The sequence below is a fragment of the Pleurodeles waltl genome, chromosome 4_1 (assembly GCF_031143425.1).
Source record: "Pleurodeles waltl isolate 20211129_DDA chromosome 4_1, aPleWal1.hap1.20221129, whole genome shotgun sequence".
In the NCBI taxonomy this organism is placed as follows: domain Eukaryota; kingdom Metazoa; phylum Chordata; class Amphibia; order Caudata; family Salamandridae; genus Pleurodeles; species Pleurodeles waltl.
Window position 1 is genome coordinate 810,403,587 of NC_090442.1, and position 23,652 is coordinate 810,427,238.

At 46.0% G+C, this 23,652-nt stretch overlaps 1 protein-coding gene across 5 annotated transcripts in view; it reads left to right on the forward strand.

Annotated features, from left to right (window-relative positions):
* Window positions 1–23,652, forward strand: part of CDK17 (cyclin dependent kinase 17) — a 410,092-nt gene that overhangs the window by 258,901 nt on the left and 127,539 nt on the right. For all 5 annotated transcript variants that reach the window (XM_069229533.1, XM_069229534.1, XM_069229532.1 and 2 more), the window contains 3 exons: window positions 16,090–16,242; window positions 17,473–17,637; window positions 22,013–22,146. In XM_069229533.1, coding sequence (XP_069085634.1) covers window positions 16,125–16,242; window positions 17,473–17,637; window positions 22,013–22,146 — 417 coding nt within the window. In that variant the 5' untranslated portion in view covers window positions 16,090–16,124. The remainder of the gene's footprint in view (window positions 1–16,089; window positions 16,243–17,472; window positions 17,638–22,012; window positions 22,147–23,652) is intronic.

Consider the following 23,652-nt stretch of genomic DNA (forward strand, 5'->3'; position numbering starts at 1 on the left):
CCCTCACCTCATTCATGAGGACCAGAATGGTTTTGTACCTAAACGCAGCACCTCCTTGAACCTAAGGCGGCTGTTAATGTGATTGCATCGACTGCTCGGGGAGCAGAGCCTGGAGGCTTTGCTCCTATCAATAGACCTAGAAAAGGCATTTGACTCAGTGCGGTGGGATGACCAGAATGGGATTGGGAGAGAATTGGGTACGTTGGGTTGAGCTGCTGTACCATCACCCAGTGGCCCGGGTGCGGGGGGAGTGGTGTCGGACTCCTACCCCATATGTCGTGGCACTAGACAGGGCTGCCCGCTTTCGCCCTTATTGTTTGTGATTGCTATTGAACCCCTGGCAGCACAGTTCCGGATGGAAGGGCAGGGTAGAGGGGTGTTATTGGGTCGGGAGGAACACATTATTTCGTTCTATGCAGATGATCTGCTGATCTATCTGCGAAATGGCGTGACCGGGATTCCCTGGGCGCTGGCGGTACTTGAGGTGTTCGGTGTCCGGTTGGGTCTTAGGGTTAACAGGAGAAAAACTTAAGCCTTCCCACTGGTCGAGGGCGCTGGATGCCCACCCACGTGCCCGGATGATCTCCCATGAGCACCTCGCTCCTTCAAGTATCTGGGCATTCAGATTTACCACGAGTTAAGTGACTTACGCGATGGGAATCTTAGAGCAGCTGTCTGCTCTCTACGATCCTCGGTGATGTTTTGGCGCTCGCTGAAATGATGGTCTAAAACTGGTCTAAAATGGTCATGTTACCATGGCTCCTATACTACTTCACCAATCTGCCTGTGACTATCTCGAAGAGCTGGTTCAGGGAACTGAACCTGCTTCTTAGGGGACTGCTCTGGGTTGGAGGACATCAGCGGACGTCTCTCTCCACCCTATGGCGACCTACTTTGGAGGGGGGCTGGCGGTCCCAGATTTTGAATTGTACTACCTGTCATGCCAACTCCAGTGGATGGCTTGCTGGGTATCGGGGAGGCACCGAACGGGATTGAGTGTAGATGGTGACGAAATAACACTGGATCGCCTCATAGCGGGATTGGTTGGGACCGGGAACCTTCTGTCTGGATTACTGAGGGTGGCCCTCTCTTGTTGGAGAAACTGCTTGAGGCGCACCGGGGTGGCGGTACCCTACTCCCCTAAGCTGCCATTGACTGGTATTCTGCTAGGAGTACTGGGACGCATTTTGGCTGGAAACCAGATGGGGGCTTGGACACAGGCTGATGTGTTGACTTTGGGAGACTTCTTTCACGAGGGGGTTCTGTGTACATTTGTGGGATTAGTAGAAGAGGATGGAGTCCCAAGGGGACAGGTTTTGACCTATCAGACTCTGGTCCTTGCAGTACGACGACTATGGCTTACAGTGAATGTAGAGCGAGAGATACATGCTATACTACATTCCCTAATAACGGTGGAGAGGACAGCCACCTGGTCACCAAACTCTACAAGGCCTTTACCGATACTACATTAAAGTACTTACAGATCCTGAGGTCGAAATGGGAGGAGACAGGGGGCAGAGAATTGACAGATGCAGAGTGGCAGAAAGTGTTGGCATATCCTCAGTACGTGTCCAGGAACACACAGTTCAGATACATACAATACAACTGTGTTCACAGAAGGTATCTCACTCCACATAAACTTAGGGTGCTATACGGGGGAGAGCCCAGGAATTGCCCCAGGTGTGAGACGGCAGACCCGGATTTTGGCCATATGGTCTGGGAATGCCCCAACATACAGAGAGGCTGGATGGGAGTGTTGAAGGATTTGGGGGGGACTTTGGGGCGCGTTTAGACCCAGACCCTCTACTATGTCTGGTGGGCTTACCTGGGAGACCGGCATCCAAGAGGGTGGGAAGGAGGTTCCTGAATCTTGCTCTGGTCCTGTTTAGGTGCCGCATTGCAATGGCCTGGAAGTCCCAGACAGGCCCGCGGCTGGAGGACTGGAGCAATAATGTCTCGAGGTGGGCACAGGCCGAACAATAGGCGCTACAGGGAGAAGAGGCAAAGGGGATACGGGTGAGACCTATAGCCCCACTATGGACAGAAATAATGGAGGCTTGGGAAGAGCGGAAGCAGATGGCGGAGGGGGCATTAGAATGTGGAGAAGCAGTGACGCTGGTGGAAGGGGACCGAGGGGATAGATGAGGGGGCAGTGGGAGGGCGAGAGGACAGGGGGATCTTGGGGCATGCTCCAAAGGGACTTAATCACTCCATAGTTGTGGACAGTCTCTGGGGCAGGGTGAGAGATGCTAATATTCATGGATAAGAGTTGTGACCATGCCTGAGGGGTGAAGGGACCCCTAGTGGAATGGGATAGACCCTACAAACGAAAAAGAGGTGGGAAGACGTATGGGATGACCCTACCGGTAGACCGACTTAGATATACTTGCAAGACCTAATCCCAATGTGCCCATATATATTAACCTGCGCATTCTTTATTTCCTTTTTTTTTCTTTTTTGTGTCTCAGTAATTGCTTTATTCTCCTTTTATGGTTGAATTAGTTCAAAATGTATTTGGGGACAGAATGTGCGGATGGAAACTGAAAACGAGAGTAAGTGAGAAGTGCCAATGTTTTGCACACGTGGATGGTCTCAACAGAGACCAACGGAATATTGTAATGAATCACTCAGTACCTGCAGTATGCATAAAATAAGTTTGAATACATGGCATGTAGAGAAGAACATACTCATGTATTTATGATTACTAAATTCTATGAAAAACCAATAAACAAAGTTAAAAAAATAAAATAGCATGTGTGCATAGGCCTAGGCCTGTCCCTAAGTAACGTGAGGTCTAGAACCTGTTCTGTCGCCTGGATGAGTGCACCAACTGTGCCCTCATAATTACCATAGGACTACCAACCATGCCCTGGGGGAATCATATAAAGCGTTGGTTGGAGTGTTCTGAAATATTGAGGGTCATTACTGTTAGTTGACCTTGTTTTCTATGTCAGGGAGAGGATTGTCTACTGGCACGTAAAGCTCCATGGTTATGTGAACCCTGGGTTCTTGTGCTGACATTCTCTGTTTATGTACAATGCATAAATGTGCAGTGAGTATATAGCACATGTGTGGCAGTAGGACTCTGTGTGGTTTAAATTTATTAGTACAGAGACCAATGTGATCCAATTTGGATGCCCCCTCGTTTAGCCTGACACATATAGGATGGTGGATACAACTTTCTCAAAAAGCAGAATCCTATTGACTGCATTCCTGTGGCTGGGGGTGGTGATCTCACTTTCTGAAATGTGGGTAATCTGAGTCTGGATTCCTCATAGAGAATCAATGGCAACCTTGTTAGCAAAGTGATGCTGATTAGGTCTTCCTGACCACTGCCATTTGGTACATGGAAGGGGTAAGGAGTAGGATTGCGGGTTCTGTTGTTCCTGATGGAGAATGTTCTAGGTAGGGCTGCCCTTTTGTCTTTCATTGGTTACTGCTTCAAGAAGTCTAATAATAGCCTGATGCTGAGATCACAAACTTCACTGTGACCTTGTTTAATAATTAGAGCCAGCATTATAGCTGTCTGCTATGATAGCCATCCATTTGTGGAAAGGCTGTGTCTGAAGAGCAGCCAGAAAATAGCATTTGAAAGAGAACCAACCCAAACCGGGTCTGAAACCCTAGACAGGGGATGCAAATCCCCTATTAGGAAAGCATGTTTAAAAGTGGGATCTAAACCAGTCCACCTTGTTCCAGTTCCGTGTTTTTCATGCCCAGTGCAGGGAGTGCTTCATAGAGTATTCGAAAAACTGCTATGTGGCAACGGCTTTGTATGTATGTCAACAGTGTCCCGGAGCTGAGGGAGCATCAGCTGTAGTCTGCACTTTTTGCTGAAGGAGCTGAGGTCCTGTCTAGAGATTAGAAGTCTACCTGCAGAGAGAGGGAATGCTTGTGCCTTGACTTAAGGGAGAGTCTGTCTGGGAGTCTAAGCCTAATGTATTCCCAATGTGGGGAACAAGCCAAATAGAACAAAAGTCAGGACAGTGCATCCATGAGTGACGCATGTGTGGAAGCGCTCCCACTGGGCTTGCTGGACTGGTCCGGTCATGAATCACATTAAGACTTCTGCAGAGACCAGGCATGACTGAGAGATCAGTGCTGCTGCTGTCAGAGACAGTATGCTCTGTTGATGCGGAGATGGGAGCCCTGATCTTCCTAGAGGCCGCAACCACAGAGGAACTTCACTACATCCAGATCACACCTCACCTATTGTACTAGCATCCCATCTGCGCCCAGTCTAGTTAGGACACAACTGGCAAGACAAAAACTGCAGCAGAAGGTGCTGGCCTGAGAATGCTAAGTTTTCAAGTTCTAAGTGAGGCTGCAGTCATTGTGAGAGTGGCCACAGGATCAGGATCTCTGCATACGTCTCTACCGCACCTCCATGGGCTGTAGCTACATCACATAGGTAATCACTGGGCTTGAGCACTGTGAAAGAATGACAAACTAAGCCGCTGACTAGTGTCTGCTGTACACACGTAAAACTTTGAATGAGTAATTTTAAGGTGAACTTGAATTTAAGTGTTTGGAGCTAATTTGAGGATACTGTAGAAAAGTGCCCATTTTGGCATGGTTACCCCCCACTCTTTCCCTGGTTGATGCTAACTTGACTGAGTGTGTGCTGGGATCCTGCTAACCAGGCCCCAGCACCAGTGTTCGAGCCCCAAATTGTTTCCATTGAACACTATTTGACTCATCGCTATTGTTTTGTTTGTTGAGCGTATGTTGGGCAACCCCTTGTTGCGGCATTCCCCTGGGAAGAGGGAGTTGGGAGTTGATGTTTTTGTTACACCATATGCGCAGGGGGTTAGTTATAGTGGAATCCGTACTAAAGGCACAGATGAAACGGGGGAGTGGGACAAGAACTGATGATCACCGGGAGAGGGTGATGGCCTTGACTGCTCTAACTTATACATGCAGACGGACTGTAAGCTGATAACCTGGAACATCCAGGGGATGGGGTCACCTGCTAAATAAACATCATAAAATCTTGTCCTACCTAAAGAGAAGGGGGTAGACATAGCAATGCTCCAGGAAACACACCTTGCCACCGGGGAGGTGGATAAACTGAGACGCAGGTGGAGGGGGCAACTCTTCGCCACTGCGCACTCGGCACTGATTTGGGTTAGAGCTGGGGTCCTGTTCAAACCCCTTTCCACAGACTTGGACCCAGACGGTAGATACGTTATTGTGGAGGGCAGGTTGCAAGGCAGGCCTATAGTGCTGAGTTGTGTGTATGCACCTAACCAGGAACAAACGGCCTTTTGACAAACGCTCTCCGGGCTCTTGACCAGGCACTTAGAGGGTTGCTTCATAATAGGGGGAGACTTTAATTGCGTGCTGGATACTGGGTTGGACTGCTCCCTTCCTCCCTTGCCTGGGGCGGTGGCACACAAAATGGCAGAGAACCTCAGGGTCTGGTCGAGACACTGGGTGTTGGAAGATGTATGGCGGTTACAGCACCCACGAATTAGAGACTACTCCTTTTATTCAGGACTCCACCACTAACACACCAGAATAGACCGCGTGATGAATTCTGGATCCATCACCCACGAGATGGTTCACTCCGAGTACTTGGGCCGTATGTTGTCAGACCATAGCCCATTGCTCCTCATCTGGTGGGGGTCCTGGAAGAGGTCGCCCATCCCGACATGGAGGCTCCAGCCGAGGGCTCTGGAAGACCCAGTGTACAGAGAGGAGCTCCGGGTCCCACCTTGTGGAACACATCAGGATTAATAAAGGCTCTGCGGGGTCACGCAGTTTGGAGTGGGAGGCTCTTAAGATGGTGACGAGGGGGGTCACTGTTTGGGACAATTGGTGGGGATTAGGCGGACTCTTACTAATGAGCTGACTCAGATAGAGAGGGAACTGCATGATAGGGAGGTTGAGCAGGGAGCAGAACCAGAGGCGCAGCTTAGGCTTCTCAGGGTCAGAGAATCGTTTAACCAGACGCTAGAGAGGCTGCAATGCCATGATTACTCGAAGCACTTGACTTCTGTGCAGGCAGAGGAGGGTAGATCGGCCAGACTACTGGCGTGGTTGGTACGACCTGAGGGAAGTAGCGCTCCAATAACAAGAATGCGGGGTACGACAGGGGAGCATGTTTACACACCGTCTGAGATAAATAATGCTTTTAAATCCTACCACACGTCCCTGTATGAGCACCTTGGAGATGATCTATCTTGGTCTTTGGGAAGCTATTTGGAATCTCTCCCGTTGGTTACCCTCGGTGCGGAAAACAGGGGGCCTTTGGGAGAATCGATTTCCTTAGAGGAGGTGAAAACTGCTATTTCACAATTGGCTGCGGGCAAAACACCGGGCACAGACGGACTCCCTATGGAGTTCTATAAAACATATGTGGGCATCCTGGGGCCGGTGTTGGTTGATCTATATGCTGAGGCCTTCAAGACGGGCACCCTTCCGGGGACCCTGCGGGAGGCATTGGTGGTCCCTCTACCTATGACGAAGTCAACTGAGACATCTGTGACTGACTTTCGCGCCCTATCTATGCTGAATAGCGATTTTAAAATCCTAAGTAAAGCACTGACTAATATGTTGTTACAACATATCCCTCACCTCATTCATGAGGACCAGAATGGTTTTGTACCTAAACGCAGCACCTCCTTGAACCTAAGGCGGCTGTTAATGTGATTGCATCGACCGCTCGGGGAGCAGAGCCTGGAGGCTTTGCTCCTATCAATAGACCTAGAAAAGGCATTTGACTCAGTGCGGTGGGATGACCAGAATCGGATTGGGAGAGAATTGGGTACGTTGGGTTGAGCTGCTGTACCATCACCCAGTGGCCCGGGTGCGGGGGGAGTGGTGTCGGACTCCTACCCCATATGTCGTGGCACTAGACAGGGCTGCCCGCTTTCGCCCTTATTGTTTGTGATTGCTATTGAACCCCTGGCAGCACAGTTCCGGATGGAAGGGCAGGGTAGAGGGGTGTTATTGGGTCAGGAGGAACACATTATTTCGTTCTATGCAGATGATCTGCTGATCTATCTGTGAAATGGCGTGACCGGGATTCCCTGGGCGCTGGCGGTACTTGAGGTGTTCGGTGTCCGGTTGGGTCTTAGGGTTAACAGGAGAAAAACTTAAGCCTTCCCACTGGTCGAGGGCGCTGGATGCCCACCCACGTGCCCGGATGATCTCCCATGAGCACCTCGCTCCTTCAAGTATCTGGGCATTCAGATTTACCACGAGTTAAGTGACTTACGCGATGGGAATCTTAGAGCAGCTGTCTGCTCTCTACGATCCTCGGTGATGTTTTGGCGCTCGCTGAAATGATGGTCTAAAACTGGTCTAAAATGGTCATGTTACCATGGCTCCTATACTACTTCACCAATCTGCCTGTGACTATCTCGAAGAGCTGGTTCAGGGAACTGAACCTGTTTCTTAGGGGACTGCTCTGGGTTGGAGGACATCAGCGGACGTCTCTCTCCACCCTATGGCGACCTACTTTGGAGGGGGGCTGGCGGTCCCAGATTTTGAATTGTACTACCTGTCATGCCAACTCCAGTGGATGGCTTGCTGGGTATCGGGGAGGCACCGAACGGGATTGAGTGTAGATGGTGACGAAATAACACTGGATCGCCTCATAGCGGGATTGGTTGGGACCGGGAACCTTCTGTCTGGATTACTAAGGGTGGCCCTCTCTTGTTGGAGAAACTGCTTGAGGCGCACCGGGGTGGCGGTACCCTACTCCCCTAAGCTGCCATTGACTGGTATTCTGCTAGGAGTACTGGGACGCATTTTGGCTGGAAACCAGATGGGGGCTTGGACACAGGCTGATGTGTTGACTTTGGGAGACTTCTTTCACGAGGGGGTTCTGTGTACATTTGTGGGATTAGTAGAAGAGGATGGAGTCCCAAGGGGACAGGTTTTGAAATGGGAGGAGACAGGGGGCAGAGAATTGACAGATGCAGAGTGGCAGAAAGTGTTGGAATATCCTCAGTACGTGTCCAGGAACACACAGTTCAGATACATACAATACAACTGTGTTCACAGAAGGTATCTCACTCCACATAAACTTAGGGTGCTATACGGGGGAGAGCCCAGGAATTGCCCCAGGTGTGAGACGGCAGACCCGGATTTTGGCCATATGGTCTGGGAATGCCCCAACATACAGAGAGGCTGGATGGGAGTGTTGAAGGATTTGGGGGGGACTTTGGGGCGCGTTTAGACCCAGACCCTCTACTATGCCTGGTGGGCTTACCTGGGAGACCGGCATCCAAGAGGGTGGGAAGGAGGTTCCTGAATCTTGCTCTGGTCCTGTTTAGGTGCCGCATTGCAATGGCCTGGAAGTCCCAGACAGGCCCGCGGCTGGAGGACTGGAGCAATAATGTCTCGAGGTGGGCACAGGCCGAACAATAGGCGCTACAGGGAGAAGAGGCAAAGGGGATACGGGTGAGACCTATAGCCCCACTATGGACAGAAATAATGGAGGCTTGGGAAGAGCGGAAGCAGAGGGCGGAGGGGGCATTAGAATGTGGAGAAGCAGTGACGCTGGTGGAAGGGGACCGAGGGGATAGATGAGGGGGCAGTGGGAGGGCGAGAGGACAGGGGGATCTTGGGGCATGCTCCAAAGGGACTTAATCACTCCATAGTTGTGGACAGTCTCTGGGGCAGGGTGAGAGATGCTAATATTCATGGATAAGAGTTGTGACCATGCCTGAGGGGTGAAGGGACCCCTAGTGGAATGGGATAGACCCTACAAACGAAAAAGAGGTGGGAAGACGTATGGGATGACCCTACCGGTAGACCGACTTAGATATACTTGCAAGACCTAATCCCAATGTGCCCATATATATTAACCTGCGCATTCTTTATTTCCTTTTTTTTTCTTTTTTGTGTCTCAGTAATTGCTTTATTCTCCTTTTATGGTTGAATTAGTTCAAAATGTATTTGGGGACAGAATGTGCGGATTGAAACTGAAAACGAGAGTAAGTGAGAAGTGCTAATGTTTTGCACACGTGGATGGTCTCAACAGAGACCAACGGAATATTGTAATGAATCACTCAGTACCTGCAGTATGCATAAAATAAGTTTGAATACATGGCATGTAGAGAAGAACATACTCATGTATTTATGATTACTAAATTCTATGAAAAACCAATAAACAAAGTTAAAAAAATAAAATAGCATGTGTGCATAGGCCTAGGCCTGTCCCTAAGTAACGTGAGGTCTAGAACCTGTTCTGTCGCCTGGATGAGTGCACCAACTGTGCCCTCATAATTACCATAGGACTACCAACCATGCCCTGGGGGAATCATATAAAGCGTTGGTTGGAGTGTTCTGAAATATTGAGGGTCATTACTGTTAGTTGACCTTGTTTTCTATGTCAGGGAGAGGATTGTCTACTGGCACGTAAAGCTCCATGGTTATGTGAACCCTGGGTTCTTGTGCTGACATTCTCTGTTTATGTACAATGCATAAATGTGCAGTGAGTATATAGCACATGTGTGGCAGTAGGACTCTGTGTGGTTTAAATTTATTAGTACAGAGACCAATGTGATCCAATTTGGATGCCCCCTCGTTTAGCCTGACACATATAGGATGGTGGATACAACTTTCTCAAAAAGCAGAATCCTATTGAATGCATTCCTGTGGCTGGGGGTGGTGATCTCACTTTCTGAAATGTGGGTAATCTGAGTCTGGATTCCTCATAGAGAATCAATGGCAACCTTGTTAGCAAAGTGATGCTGATTAGGTCTTCCTGACCACTGCCATTTGGTACATAGAAGGGGTAAGGAGTAGGATTGCGGGTTCTGTTGTTCCTGATGGAGAATGTTCTAGGTAGGGCTGCCCTTTTGTCTTTCATTGGTTACTGCTTCAAGAGGTCTAATAATAGCCTGATGCTGAGATCACAAACTTCACTGTGACCTTGTTTAATAATTAGAGCCAGCATTATAGCTGTCTGCTATGATAGCCATCCATTTGTGGAAAGGCTGTGTCTGAAGAGCAGCCAGAAAATAGCATTTGAAAGAGAACCAACCCAAACCGGGTCTGAAACCCTAGACAGGGGATGCAAATCCCCTATTAGGAAAGCATGTTTAAAAGTGGGATCTAAACCAGTCCACCTTGTTCCAGTTCCGTGTTTTTCATGCCCAGTGCAGGGAGTGCTTCATAGAGTATTCGAAAAACTGCTATGTGGCAACGGCTTTGTATGTATGTCAACAGTGTCCCGGAGCTGAGGGAGCATCAGCTGTAGTCTGCACTTTTTGCTGAAGGAGCTGAGGTCCTGCCTAGAGATTAGAAGTCTACCTGCAGAGAGAGGGAATGCTTGTGCCTTGACTTAAGGGAGAGTCTGTCTGGGAGTCTAAGCCTAATGTATTCCCAATGTGGGGAACAAGCCAAATAGAACAAAAGTCAGGACAGTGCATCCATGAGTGACGCATGTGTGGAAGCGCTCCCACTGGGCTTGCTGGACTGGTCCGGTCATGAATCACATTAAGACTTCTGCAGAGACCAGGCATGACTGAGAGATCAGTGCTGCTGCTGTCAGAGACAGTATGCTCTGTTGATGCGGAGATGGGAGCCCTGATCTTCCTAGAGGCCGCAACCGCAGAGGAACTTCACTACATCCAGATCACACCTCACCTATTGTACTAGCATCCCATCTGCGCCCAGTCTAGTTAGGACACAACTGGCAAGACAAAAACTGCAGCAGAAGGTGCTGGCCTGAGAATGCTAAGTTTTCAAGTTCTAAGTGAGGCTGCAGTCATTGTGAGAGTGGCCACAGGATCAGGATCTCTGCATACGTCTCTACCGCACCTCCATGGGCTGTAGCTACATCACATAGGTAATCACTGGGCTTGAGCACTGTGAAAGAATGACAAACTAAGCCGCTGACTAGTGTCTGCTGTACACACGTAAAACTTTGAATGAGTAATTTTAAGGTGAACTTGAATTTAAGTGTTTGGAGCTAATTTGAGGATACTGTAGAAAAGTGCCCATTTTGGCATGGTTACCCCCCACTCTTTCCCTAGTTGATGCTAACTTGACTGAGTGTGTGCTGGGATCCTGCTAACCAGGCCCCAGCACCAGTGTTCGAGCCCTAAATTGTTCCATTGTTTCCCCAACTGGCATACCCATGACACACATCTAAGTCCCTTGTAAAAAGTACCAGTCGTATCAAGGGCTCTGTGACCAGGGAGGGTCTCTAAGGGCTGCAGCATGTATTATGCCACCCTAAGAGACCCCTCACCAAGCACATGCACACTGCCATTGCAGTTTGTGTGTGTTGGTGGGGAGAAAAAGACAAAGTCAACGTGGCACCCCTCTCTGGGTGCCATGCCCACAAACAACTGCCTGTGGTGTAGGTAAGCCACCCATCCATTGGGTCTTACAGCCCTAAGCAGGGAGCACTATACCACAGTTGAGGGCCTGGCTGCAGGAGCAATATGCCCCTATACTCTCTAAGTCCATTCTTAGACATTGTAAGTGCAGTATGTCCATATAAAGTACATGGGCTGGAGGTTTGTCATTACGAACTCCACAGCTTCATGATGGCTTCCCTGGAGTCTGGGAAGTTTGGTATCAAACTCATCAACACAATAAACTACACTGATGACAGTGTTGGATTTATTGAAACACTCACCCAGAGGGCATCTTTGAGATGCTACTTGTATTATAGCCCAACCCAGGAAGTCTGTGCTAGCCTTCCACTTCCAGATGAGTTTCTGGCCACTTTGTGCTCTCTGTGGACAGAAACATAGCCAGCACTGGGTGGAGGTGTGTCACACCTCCCCCTGCAGGAACTGTAACACCTGGCGGTGAGCCTCAAAGGCTCAGGCCTCTTGTTACAGTGCCCCAGGGCACTCCAGCTAGTGGAGATGTCCGGCCCCTAGACAAAGCCCCACTTTTGGTGGCAACTCCAGCAGGAAAGTTAGGAAGAAGAAGGAGGAGTGACGCCTTCAGCTGGGACCACCTCTAAGGTGCCTAGGACTGAAGTGACCCCCTCCTTGCAGAATTCTCCCTCTTGGTTTGGAGGACAGGAAACTATGGGGTTAGGTCTGTGCCCCCCTCCCCAAAGGGAGAGGACACCAGAAGGGTGTAGTCATCCTCAGGGACAGTAGCCTTTGGCTACTGCCCACTGACTGCTGTAACACCCCTAAATCCAGGATTTAAGGGCTTCCATGAACCTAGCTCATCAGGTTCCTGGTGACCTCAAGAAGACAACAAGGAAAAGGGACTGCTAAGCTGACCCCCAGCAGAGAAGACTGAAGACACCAACTGCTTTGGCCCCAGCCCTACCGGCCTGTCTCCAACTTCTGGAGACCCTGCTACAAAAAGGCGATGCATCCTGCAGGACCAGCAACCTCCAGAGGACCAGGATCTCCCATGGACAGCAGCCCTGTCCAGAAAGAAACTCCAGCCGTGGACTCCAGAACCGCCCCGGATCCGTGAGTCCTGCCCACTCTGCACCCAACGCCCACAGCCCACGTTAAGGTGGCCCAGCGGTCTAGAGAATGTCCCCAGGTGATTCCGACCTAGTGTCCACCCTGGGTTAACCTCTCCTGACTAACACAATGATGTCTGCAGACTAAATCCAGAGGATCCCCCTGCCTGTGACGATACGATGATACCCGACGCCAGAAGGTACCCTACACCTAAAGCCCCCTGGCCTTGGGGAACCTGACATCTGGTGCAGCAATGTGCAGCAGACTGCCCTTCTCTCTGTCCAGCCTGTGGTTTCCCTGAACCGGCCTCCTGGACTCAGCCTGCAGCCTACTTGTGACCCCCCAGGGTTCCCTCATTGAAAAGCATTGGGGGCCCAATGCTGTGTTTGCACCCTGCATTTGGCCGCCCTTGTGGGTGTGTGTTTGGTGCTGACCTGTGGCACCCCCTCCGGTGCTGACCTAAAGCCCCCAGGCCTGTGCCCTGGAGCAGCAGGTACTTACCTGCAATCTGTTTTCTACCAAGTCCCCCAAGTCCTCATAGTATTCCATTGAAAACCCAACGCCAACTTTGACCTCTGCACCCAGCCGGCCCTGTGTTGCTGGCGGTTCACTTCTGAGGTCAGCTTAACTTTGACCTGTGGACATCCTAACCCCCGAAGCCTGGAATCATTAATTGTGTACTAACCTGTTATCTGTGTTAAGACTCCCCCCACCCCCGGACTTTTTTGACTCCGAGGAAAAATTGCAGTGTGTCATCTTTTGAAATTGAAAAGTGTTACTTGTAAACTGCTTTATCTGCCATAACCAAACAAAGTACATTTGATACATATGCTTGATACTTACTTACAACTGTACTTACCTGCACCAAAGACCTTTTGGTTCTAGTAACAAAGTAACAAAATATATTTTTGCTACATAAAAACAGTTGGCCTGGAGTTAGTCATTGTGTGTGTTCCTTCTTTCCTGGCTATGTGTGACCAACAATTGCTTTTCACTACCCTCTGATAAGTTTAACTGCTCGACCACATTACCACCAAAGAGAGCATTAGTATTATCTACTTTAGCCTCTGTTAAGCCTCTGGTGAACCCCTGGACTCTGTATACTCCATACCTCATTTTGGTATAGTATATACAGAGCCACCTTCCTACAGATACTACTGAAGGACATAGTGCCACAAGGAAGATCGCATGCCAGATTACAGCCCTGTGGGTGATTCCCCTAGGAGTATGATGTAGTATTACATTATGCTGTGATTAAAGTGCTTTCTTCTAAATCAATAGGTAACCCCTGGGCTGAATAATACAATATTGTATCTGTTGGTTGAATATTGAGTTCTGATCACTCATTCCCTACACTGCATCCCTGAAAAGGTTTTGATTGCTTGTCCTTGGTACCTTGCCAGTCAAGTGTGGAAAGGATTGACTTGGTGCAGTTTGCAGAGCTCTAGTAAATGGACCACAAGGCACCGGTGGCAAACAACTTCAACCATCATAGATTGGGGCCAGTAACCCCTGTCTACCCTGTGGCCAGGGCTAGACAGTGAACCAAAAGCAGCCACTGCAAAAATGTTCACACCTGCCCTGCTCCCTTTAGCCTCGCTCTTACATTTTTCTCTCTTTCCTCTCTCTCCTGAAGCACCACGTGCCTGCTGTAATTACCTGGGAAGTGTAATAGTGAAGGTGAGAGTGGCCTGTTTCTATAAGCTGGTCTCCAAGGGCTTCAGCCTCCAGGAGAAATGCCCGGTGGAAAGAATGGGCAATCCTGGCCTGCTGGTGGCACCGATATGGGGCCGACAACTTGTGTGCCGCTATTCTGCTCTCTCTCTCTCTCATCCTCCTTTTTCTCTGGTGCCTCCTCAACTAGGTCTTTCTTCTTCTTCAGCCACTGCTGTTTGGGCTGTAGAAAGAAAGGAAATAAAGGAAGCGTAGGGGGGTGTTGGGATACTTTATATGGAAATTAGCGAGAATTGTTAGTATGGGGATATTTGCCCACATTGCAGTCTTGCCTGCCTTTATTCGTTTTTGTAAATGCAGGCTTCCTATGCTATGACTTCCTTTTTAAGCGCTCTCAAAGCTTTGAAAAGCATGGCATACTCTGAGTGTCGCAAACCCAGGTCCAGATTGCTTAGCTATTCAAGAACTGATAGATTTAGAAACTTGCGTATATTGGTATAAGACCACGTCAAGTGGAGAAACTGCCCTTCAAGTATTCACCGCTCGCCCCATGGCAGGTCTTGCCATGTCCATGATACCCTTTTATCTGAAATAATTGCCTCACTGGTGTACACAGTACCCGAGTGATGATGGTGCTGGTATTACAGCCTCACCCATGGCACACTATGAGCAGTGCTTTAAATGGGCAGGTACTGTCCAATAGTCAGTACCCGAACTTCTTTAATTTGAAGGGGAGAGTACCTGCACTTCTCAGCACTGTTGTAATACATTACAATGGATGAATACCAGAACTTCTCAGGAGCAAACAGGTACCTGCACTTCTATATTTCCATCTAAAGCACTGACCATGACACCTCTTGGCGCCAGTACTGATTGTAATGGTTTTACGTCACCTATCAATAAACATATTATCATGATTTGTTATTGGACTCTTTGGCTGCAAGCTCCTCTCTATGTCAGTGGTCTGTGCAGTGTGATGCCGGATGTTGGGGCAGTAGGGCTCATAGCAGCTTCCATTGCGTGCATCAAGCTGGACATTCTCCTCTTCTGGTACTGCCCACTGCACTTATTATACAACAGCTAAAGGGAGCACAACAGTTTAATAGCCGAAACATACCTGGAGATTGTTAGTGGAAATGTGACATACCGTGCGACACCTTTCTCAAACCTCGTCCGCATACCATTACGTGCAGGCTATAAAGAGGGCTGGCAATTGTGAGAAAGGAAGACCGCTCAGTTCAAATTAGGAAACTAAAGCAGAGTCTGTAAAGGGACGAATTAAACCACTTCCTTGCAAAGGATGCATATTTCTCCTCAGTATGGATGACAATAAGAGGCACGTTGGTCACTGCCCTTGACATCCCTGTTCTCATGGGCTTGAAGGCACCAGACCTCAGAGAAATCGGTTTGCTTTCAGTAGCTGCCTCTACTTGACTGTCCCTCAGTCCACCACTTGCAAACAGAAGGCTTGTAAAGGACTAGGTGTGGTACAAAAGTTCATCTTAATGACGTCACAGGACAGGATCAAAGAGTCTCCCGCAATCCTTGGCATTTGGTCAGTAGACACCATGCTATTAACTTTGTTATGCAGCTACCCAAGGTTTTCTCACGTGAACATTTATTAAAACCTGTAAAGGTTGCACTGGTGTGGTTTAAGATGGAAACAGTATAATTTCAAGATACATTTTGTCTCAGTATTATCTAGTCGATGTGAATGGTGTCTAAAAAGATAATGATCTTCAAGGTGGGAAAGGCAACGTGGACATTTGAGGAAAACGACTGACCTTATTGGGTCTGTGATACTGTATTCTTCTTAGAAACAACTCCACATTGGCCTGGTTGTCTTAACATCATAACCTGTCTTACGAAATTATATTTTGAGTGATGCAGTTTTAGAAAAACCTTTTGCAATTTTAGAACAAATGTCTGCTATTAAATGTTGTTTTTTGTTAACTATACACGTTGACTTAAGTATAAACTGATTAATACATTTAACTGTTACTTGTAGGCCTGTGTCATCCACGATACCTATTTAGAAGGAAAATGAAAAAGTTTAAGAGAAGACTTTCCTTGACTTTGCGAGGAAGCCAGACCATCGACGAGTCATTGTCTGAACTGGCCGAACAAATGACCATCGAAGAAAACAGCAGTAAAGATAATGGTCTGTAAACGTGTGTTGTATTTATTAAAGACATGTGAAGTAAACAGCGGTTTAAAACTTTTTGAACAACTTCCATGTATTTTGCTTCAGTCTGAAATGCCTTTAAGTAGGCGTTTCTGCATATCTGTTATGATTGACAATTGGACTGTACTTAAGATCAGAAGAAACCCCTTGACTGACTGTCATGTTCCTATCTAACCTTATACAGCACGACAGCCTCTGGTTTGCAGCAAGGATCCACCATTTCAACCATTTTAATAAATAAGTATAGGTTCCTCTTGGGAATACTGATTAGCCAGCTAAGCTTCTCTGTGTATTCATATATGGTGGATATTTGTTTTTATCTGTGGGAGACCTCTTTTGAATAGTGTCTTGAAACTACTGAGAGATAGATTTTCCATTATTGCATAAAACCAAACCATACACATAATGATTTCCAGCTAATAACAGTTGTCTACTACAGTACCTCGCCAGTCCTCACTTGTAGAATGTGTCCGAGATGGTGTATGGACTATTTATTCCGTCTATGTCAAGTCACTAGGATAAACCCTGAATTTTGTTCTGAGCTGTCAATGGGTGCTCTGTATATGTCCTGAAGGGTATGATCCAAGATTTTCAAGATATCTACATAAAATAATTATTCATATATTGACTCTAAATCGAATTTGCTTACATAGGCAATGGTTATTCTGAACATCTGGCATGTGTCTGGGTCGTCCTCTTGGGCTTATGTTGTGTAGCCTTGTTTTATGTGCTAATATCGACCTTAAATGATAAACGTACATGATTATTACCCAGAATAAAGTACACTACAATAATATGTACGTAATAACCAGGCTGGCCCAAACAAAAAATAGCTCAAAAGTTCTATTTCATTTACTGGCGTTTGCTATTGAGATTTTGTGTGCCCAAAAAGCGTTGTTATTTCTAAGATCCCATGGATTACTTGCACATCAGGCTAGCACTGTCTGAAAGCGGGATCTGCTGCGGTGACCACTTTGAACCCGTCCTAGGTAGAACATGCCTTGCAAGTCTCAAGCAATAGTACACATTCATAACTCTTGGATTTATTTTTCATTCAAGAATTTAGGTTGAAATTGCATGCGGCCAGTTATGCTTGCATGTGAAATGTAGTTGACAAAATAAAACTGAAGGCAACTGTTTGCTTTCTTCTTGTTTTCTGTTTCTTGTTTTTTGTTTGACTCCCTGCTGGGGATGACCGTGCTGCAGAACCGATTGTCAAGAATGGCAGGCCTCCAACATCCCACAGCATGCACTCGTTCCTCCACCAGTACACTGGATCCTTCAAGAAGCCCCCCCTGCGGAGACCGCACAGCGTTATTGGGGGCAGCCTCGGCTCTTTCATGGCAATGCCTAGAAATGGAAGTAGACTTGGTAAGTTGTTTCATTTTAAGACTGTTTTTGTGATATCAGCAATTCTTTCTTCTGCTGAAACATTAATGCTTATAGTTCTTGTGTACAAGGATTCAACAACTGAACTGCTGTTGCAGTGTTTAGTCCTCAGAGTCGAGGATCTGTTTTTTGTAATATTGAGCGCTCAGCAGGAGCCATTAAGTGCATGCACTTCCACGCCATTATTAAACAGCATTGCGCGTGCTTTGTGCGTTTCTTTGAAGCAGAGGGCTAAATGAACTTGGAAGATGTTTGAAAACGGGTACAGACGTAAGACGGCCATGTAGTATCGGTTCTCCAAAACAGCCGCCATGCAGGCAGTATCTAGGCCTTTCAGCATAGCAAGAGTCCGGATGCAAGCAGGAGTAAGTGGGAAAACAAAGGGTTTGTGATTCGAACCGGTCCTACTCTGTTGGTAGTCTACAAGCATTGGGCACTTCGAGGAGCTGCACCTGTAGACAGGCAGGGATCCAGCAGTGATGTTAGGAGGCATTGCTGACCGCCACCACTCAACCAGTGATGTATTCAAAGATTCTTTTTTTAACCTTTTTAGGAAACCTGCACACCACCCCAATTCTATTCCGATCCCATTTTCTTTGTGTAGGTTTTTTTTCATGTACAAACACCCCGGTCACTTCTTTTTTTTAACCATATCTGTGTTTGTTTGCGACCTTGAAAGAGTGACAGAGGCAGCACCCAGTATGTTTGATACGGCTTTCCTACACTGCATCCTCCTCTACCTGTTTTCTTAATCTTAAAACTCCAATTAAAAATGAGGTATTAAATTGCAATGACATGGGCCAAATACACTACAAATGGACCCTTAAATGCCTTTCAAATCCTGCCAGCACCTTTTTGTAATTCAAATATCTGAAACTACTGAACAGATTTACTAGGAACTACAAAACGACCTCTGTAAAGTTGTACACTAATGTAAAATTTGGTGCAATTCCATTCAACAATTTTCCTGTAGCAGAGAGAAAAAGAAATAATGAGATTTAAAATAGGAAACTTCACTTGTAGTTTTCCCCACGTAGCTTTGTTACCTTTTTGCCTTCTTGACTGATATTCCCCAAATTTGACATGAAGAAACTATCTTCGATTCCAAGTTACTGTCGATTTTCATATATATTCATCAAGCGGCACTGTAGCTAATCAAAAAGTTTACAATGGATGTCGGGATTTAACCATAATTACAGTGTATTCATCACCGACTCTGATACATATATATAGTACCTCCAGGCCTGTTAATAAAGCTGCTCAACATTTGTACGTGCCATTAGTTTATATAAGACGGTATAAGCAACATTATGCAGAAGCTGTAGTGAATTTTGTTCATACATATTGCTGCCTGTTCAGTGCAGGGGAAACAGAACTACAGCTGATAGTTGTAAAGTGTGCAGCAAGTAGGTTTGCTCTCCAGGCGATGAGTCACCTGAGTAACTTCACTGTATAGGTTTTTAAATCCCAACTCTACTATGAATTTGTTAGTGTTTCCAACATGTGCCAGATGCAGTTGTCATTTGTGCTCCTAAACATTTGAGGCACGTATAAGTATGAATTGTTGAAGTGCTTAGGGTGCGATGCTTGCTGCCTCACAAAACTACAGTGCGTCTTCTAGCATCGAAGGAATGGTGTAGCCATTGTTTTCTAATGTACTCTTACAATGGACAAAGGATGCAGAAAGGATTTCCTGTCTCCAAAGAAAGGTCATTGCACACGTCCTACTTTTATCCACACTTCTCTTGAACCACCCTTTGTCCCGCAGTCAAAGGAAAAAGTCACCAAGTCTAAATTTGCCATAGTCTGAGCATAACCCCTGGCATGGGACTTGATGTATGTTCAACTTTGGTGAATTATAGAGTTAATGTAAGGAACATATGTTGTCATTGATGCCCACTTATTATGGGTCTGTGTAACAATCCACTCCCAATAGTGGGTTTTAATAAACTAAAAGAGAGTCTTCATGAAAATTGGAAGACTATGACAAATCTGATTTAAATTTTGTTTCATTAATAGGTCTTTAATGCCTTCTGACTTGAGAAAGGTTGAGCTCGAGACCTGCTTATCTGATACTGTAGTGGTTCTCAATAGTTGCATTACTCACAAAAATTACTTAATAATTACTTCATAAAATCTTACTGATTTGTTGTAATCTTTCAGGAGAGTTTTCCAGGGCAAGTCATTTTTGGGGTCAAGCGCAAAGCGCTCTGTCCCTGGTGTAATCTCTCTGTGGGTTTTTAACCACGCCAATGTCAAGCCCATCAGTTTGGTACATTCATGGGCTTGCCTTTTAAAATTCACTTGATTTAATTAGTGAAAGACATGCATAGGTCATGCCTTTTCCAGTATTTAGCCTGCCTCGAGCGCACCGGCCAACTACTGAAAACATAAGAGGCTCCATGTTTTCTGTATGGTTTCTGCACTACTTTTTCTCTTTATTTCGTAGGAAGCATAATCTCACTGAGCAGTAGTAGAGCAATTTGCATGACATCGACCCTGTTACATGGATATTTACACTTGTGTCGGTTATATGGATAATTGCACTTTTGCCAATACGTTTCACTGCGAGCAAACTTCTGTTTCCTTTTGTGTGTTTGCTTTACGCTTATGGCAGCCGTCGGCTCGCTTATGTGAAACTGTTTTACTTTTCAGTTTATGTGGCAAGAAAAGTCTGGTTAGGAGTTTACAACGCTAATAGCTTTAAGTTGAGCAAACGCAAGACCCATTGCATTGCAAATGCCAGTTTTATGTTTCGTTGGCAGCTGAATTAAGGTATATATAAGTCAGGGTTCTGGAACAGCCATGCAGACTGCTCCTCATGCATTCCAAAAGCATCACTCTCTGGCTGTGAGTTGTTGTCTTGAGCATAAATGTGATCAAGTATTACCTTTGCTAAAAAAAGTTTATCATCAGAAAGGAGATATTTTCTGAAAACCTTGTCTTGTTTAATGGCTCCCATGACCTGGAAGAAAACTCCCACGGTTTCGAGGTCCTTTTTTGTGTTTTACAAAATCAAACTCATGTAAAACGAAAAAGTTTGTGAAGTGACTGCATAAAGCATGGAGTCTGCTCAGCAAACCTTAAATGCCATGGTGGTGGCTCCTCTGAAGTCATAGTGAAAGATCTTCGCAAAGCCGGGCGAAGTCACTACTAGGCAGTGGAGGTCGCGGCCTCTGTTTTTGTAGCGGGCGGCGGGCAGTCTGCAAAAGCCTAAGTCATATTGTATGTGGTTAAGTGAGGCCATTTTGTATTCTTGTGGGTGTGTACATTTTCTGCTTGCTATTCTTTATATTGTGCACACCAGCCTGATCTTGTACATATTGTACATAAGAAGTCTGCTTTAGCTATCATTGTAAGGTTTTACTTACGTTTCTACTAGGGAAGGGAATGGTTGTAGTGTTTCTACGCATCCACTTCCAATGTTACGCGTTAAGTAAAGCTCACCCTAGTGCCTTGTGTTGTGCTACACAAGAGCTCAAAAAGCAACAAAACATAAAGCCAGATCTTTAATATTCAAAATATCTCAAATTTCCTACTTAATCTTTTATTTTCTAGCTCGCTTGCAGTGCTGATGGCAGTATAAGTTTAAGTAGCTGGAATTCAGTGAACTTAGAAACATACAATGTGCAGGACTTGAGTCAAGTAAAAGAGCTATACCTGCTCGCCAACCCAGGTGCCAGTGAAATCCGTGTAGTAAAGTTTAGATCCCATTTCCAGGCTGAAAGCAATGCCAATACATTTTTTAATAAACCCATTGACTTAGTATATTAAATTACCTTAACACTTTGGGCCTGATTACAACTTTGGAGGAGGTGTTAATCCGTCCCAAATGTGACGGATATACCACCAGCCGTATTACGAGTTCCATAGGATATAATGGACTTGTAATACGGCTGGTGGTATATCCGTCACTTTACCGTCACTTTTGGGACGGATTAACACCTCCTCCAAAGTTGTAATCAAGCCCTTTATGTTTTGTTTCTCATACCTACTACTGCAGAAGTGTTTTAAGCCTTTGAACAAGTACTGCATTATGACAGCCCCCTTCTAGAACATGTCACAGAACAGCTGTTGTGATGTGATCCTGTTTTAGGTAAGCTGATGTATGTTTTCTGAGCATTTGAGGGAGGTCCCTAGCTCGGTGTAGCATGGCCGCATTCAACAAGACACACCTGTGTGTTTCATGATGGTTTCTCAAAGGTTTTCTCTAAGTATTCACAGGTAGAAAGATAGAATTAATGTTCCCCTTTGTTTTTAGCGCCTTTGTGTTTGTTGTAATCTGCTGCTGATGAACTTTGGCTGATAACATTAGGACAATTGTCATGGAAACAAACCACTCCGATTCTTGTTGCAGACATTGTACATGAAAACCTCAAAATGGGATCAGATGGTGAAAGTGACCAAGCTTCCGGGACATCATCTGATGAAGTCCAGTCTCCAACCGGGGTTTGTTTGAGAAACCGGATCCACAGGCGGATCTCGATGGAGGTAATTAGCTCTCTCCTGTGGTTTACTAACATGGTCATAATGCTTTGTTGCCAAGTGTCTGGATTTTGCTACAAGCCACTGGTAACCCATTTCAGGAAGGAAGGGGACAGAGGTCTCAAAGGCAATGATGCTCTGGTTAGCCTAGAGAATAGCACCGAACTTCGACACAATTACATTAAGTACTACATCTATGTTAATAAGGCTCTACCCTGTTGACTTTAATAACTTCAGCATGAAATGTAGAAATAAACGTGAAACTGGTTTCCCTTTATTTTTTAATTGAGTGCATTTACTGAAATAGTGAAATGATGTTTTAAGTTTCAGTACAGGAGCTCGTCTCAGTTTTTTTTCCCCTCCTTTCTAAGAGATTATGTATTTTTCTAGACAGTACTGGGAGTTGCCACGGTTTCTGGTTTCCATGCTCTTCCATTATCACTTAAAAAAAATATATATATATTTTATATTTTTTTTAAAGATATAATTTTCTGAGGAATGTCTAGTCATAGGGCTTTAGCCGAGTCCTCTTATTTAGTCAGAAAATATGAAAGTAAACAAATGTGTTTTACCTTTGCAGTTGAGCTGTGAAGCTGCACATTTTAGAGCAAACTGGACTATGATGCATTACAAAGAACCTGAAGTTTCAGGAAGTCATGGGGTGCTCCAGCCACAAAAACAAATATGTCAGAACTAGATTTAGCAACATCAATTAGATTGTCTCTGTGTCCATCGTGTATATGATCCGAAGCCCTGCCAGTACTTCCACCTCCCTGTATGCAATCATGGCGGGTCTGATGGCTTAATGGACTAATCCATTCACTTCCGGGATCTGTGTTTGAACTCATTGTTACAGGTTCGAATCCTAGCAGTTCCTCTCATCCTTCCGAGTTGAGTAATGCTGAATATCTGTGAATCTCCTCCAGTAGGTAGTTTATGTTACCAGGTCACCATGTTTCCACTCATATTTTCAGCTGACATCTTAGGTTCTGAGCATTGCAGTTATGGGTTGCCTTCATTTAGCCAGCGACCCAGCTACACATGATAACAATGATCTGTAATAGAAAAATTAATACCGTAAACATGGTGTCCTAAGGGCATGAAATCATGGCAGATGTATTACTTATATGAATTGAGGGCAAGGGTAGAGAACAGTAATGCAATTGCTTAGCTACTTACAGCATCAGTGTATCCTGGGTTCGATGATACAGCTCTGCAATATTGGATGAATCTCTTCTCCCAGTTGAGAAGCTATTACTAATGCATCAGAATAATTCAGTTTGATTCATTCTGGGCAAATCAATAAGCCAGATTAAAAGTAGTTTTCTTATGTAATGCATTGTGTGCATAACTGTATTAACTAAGTAAACGTGGGCATACATACAGCTAAAGTAGATCACATACCCCCCAGGCCAGGCACAGGGCCAGGTGCACCCCAGATTTAGAGAGGGGTGGGCTTAGCTCTGCACACTCCTGCACTTTTACTTCCCCTGAGCGAGTCTAGGCCAAATG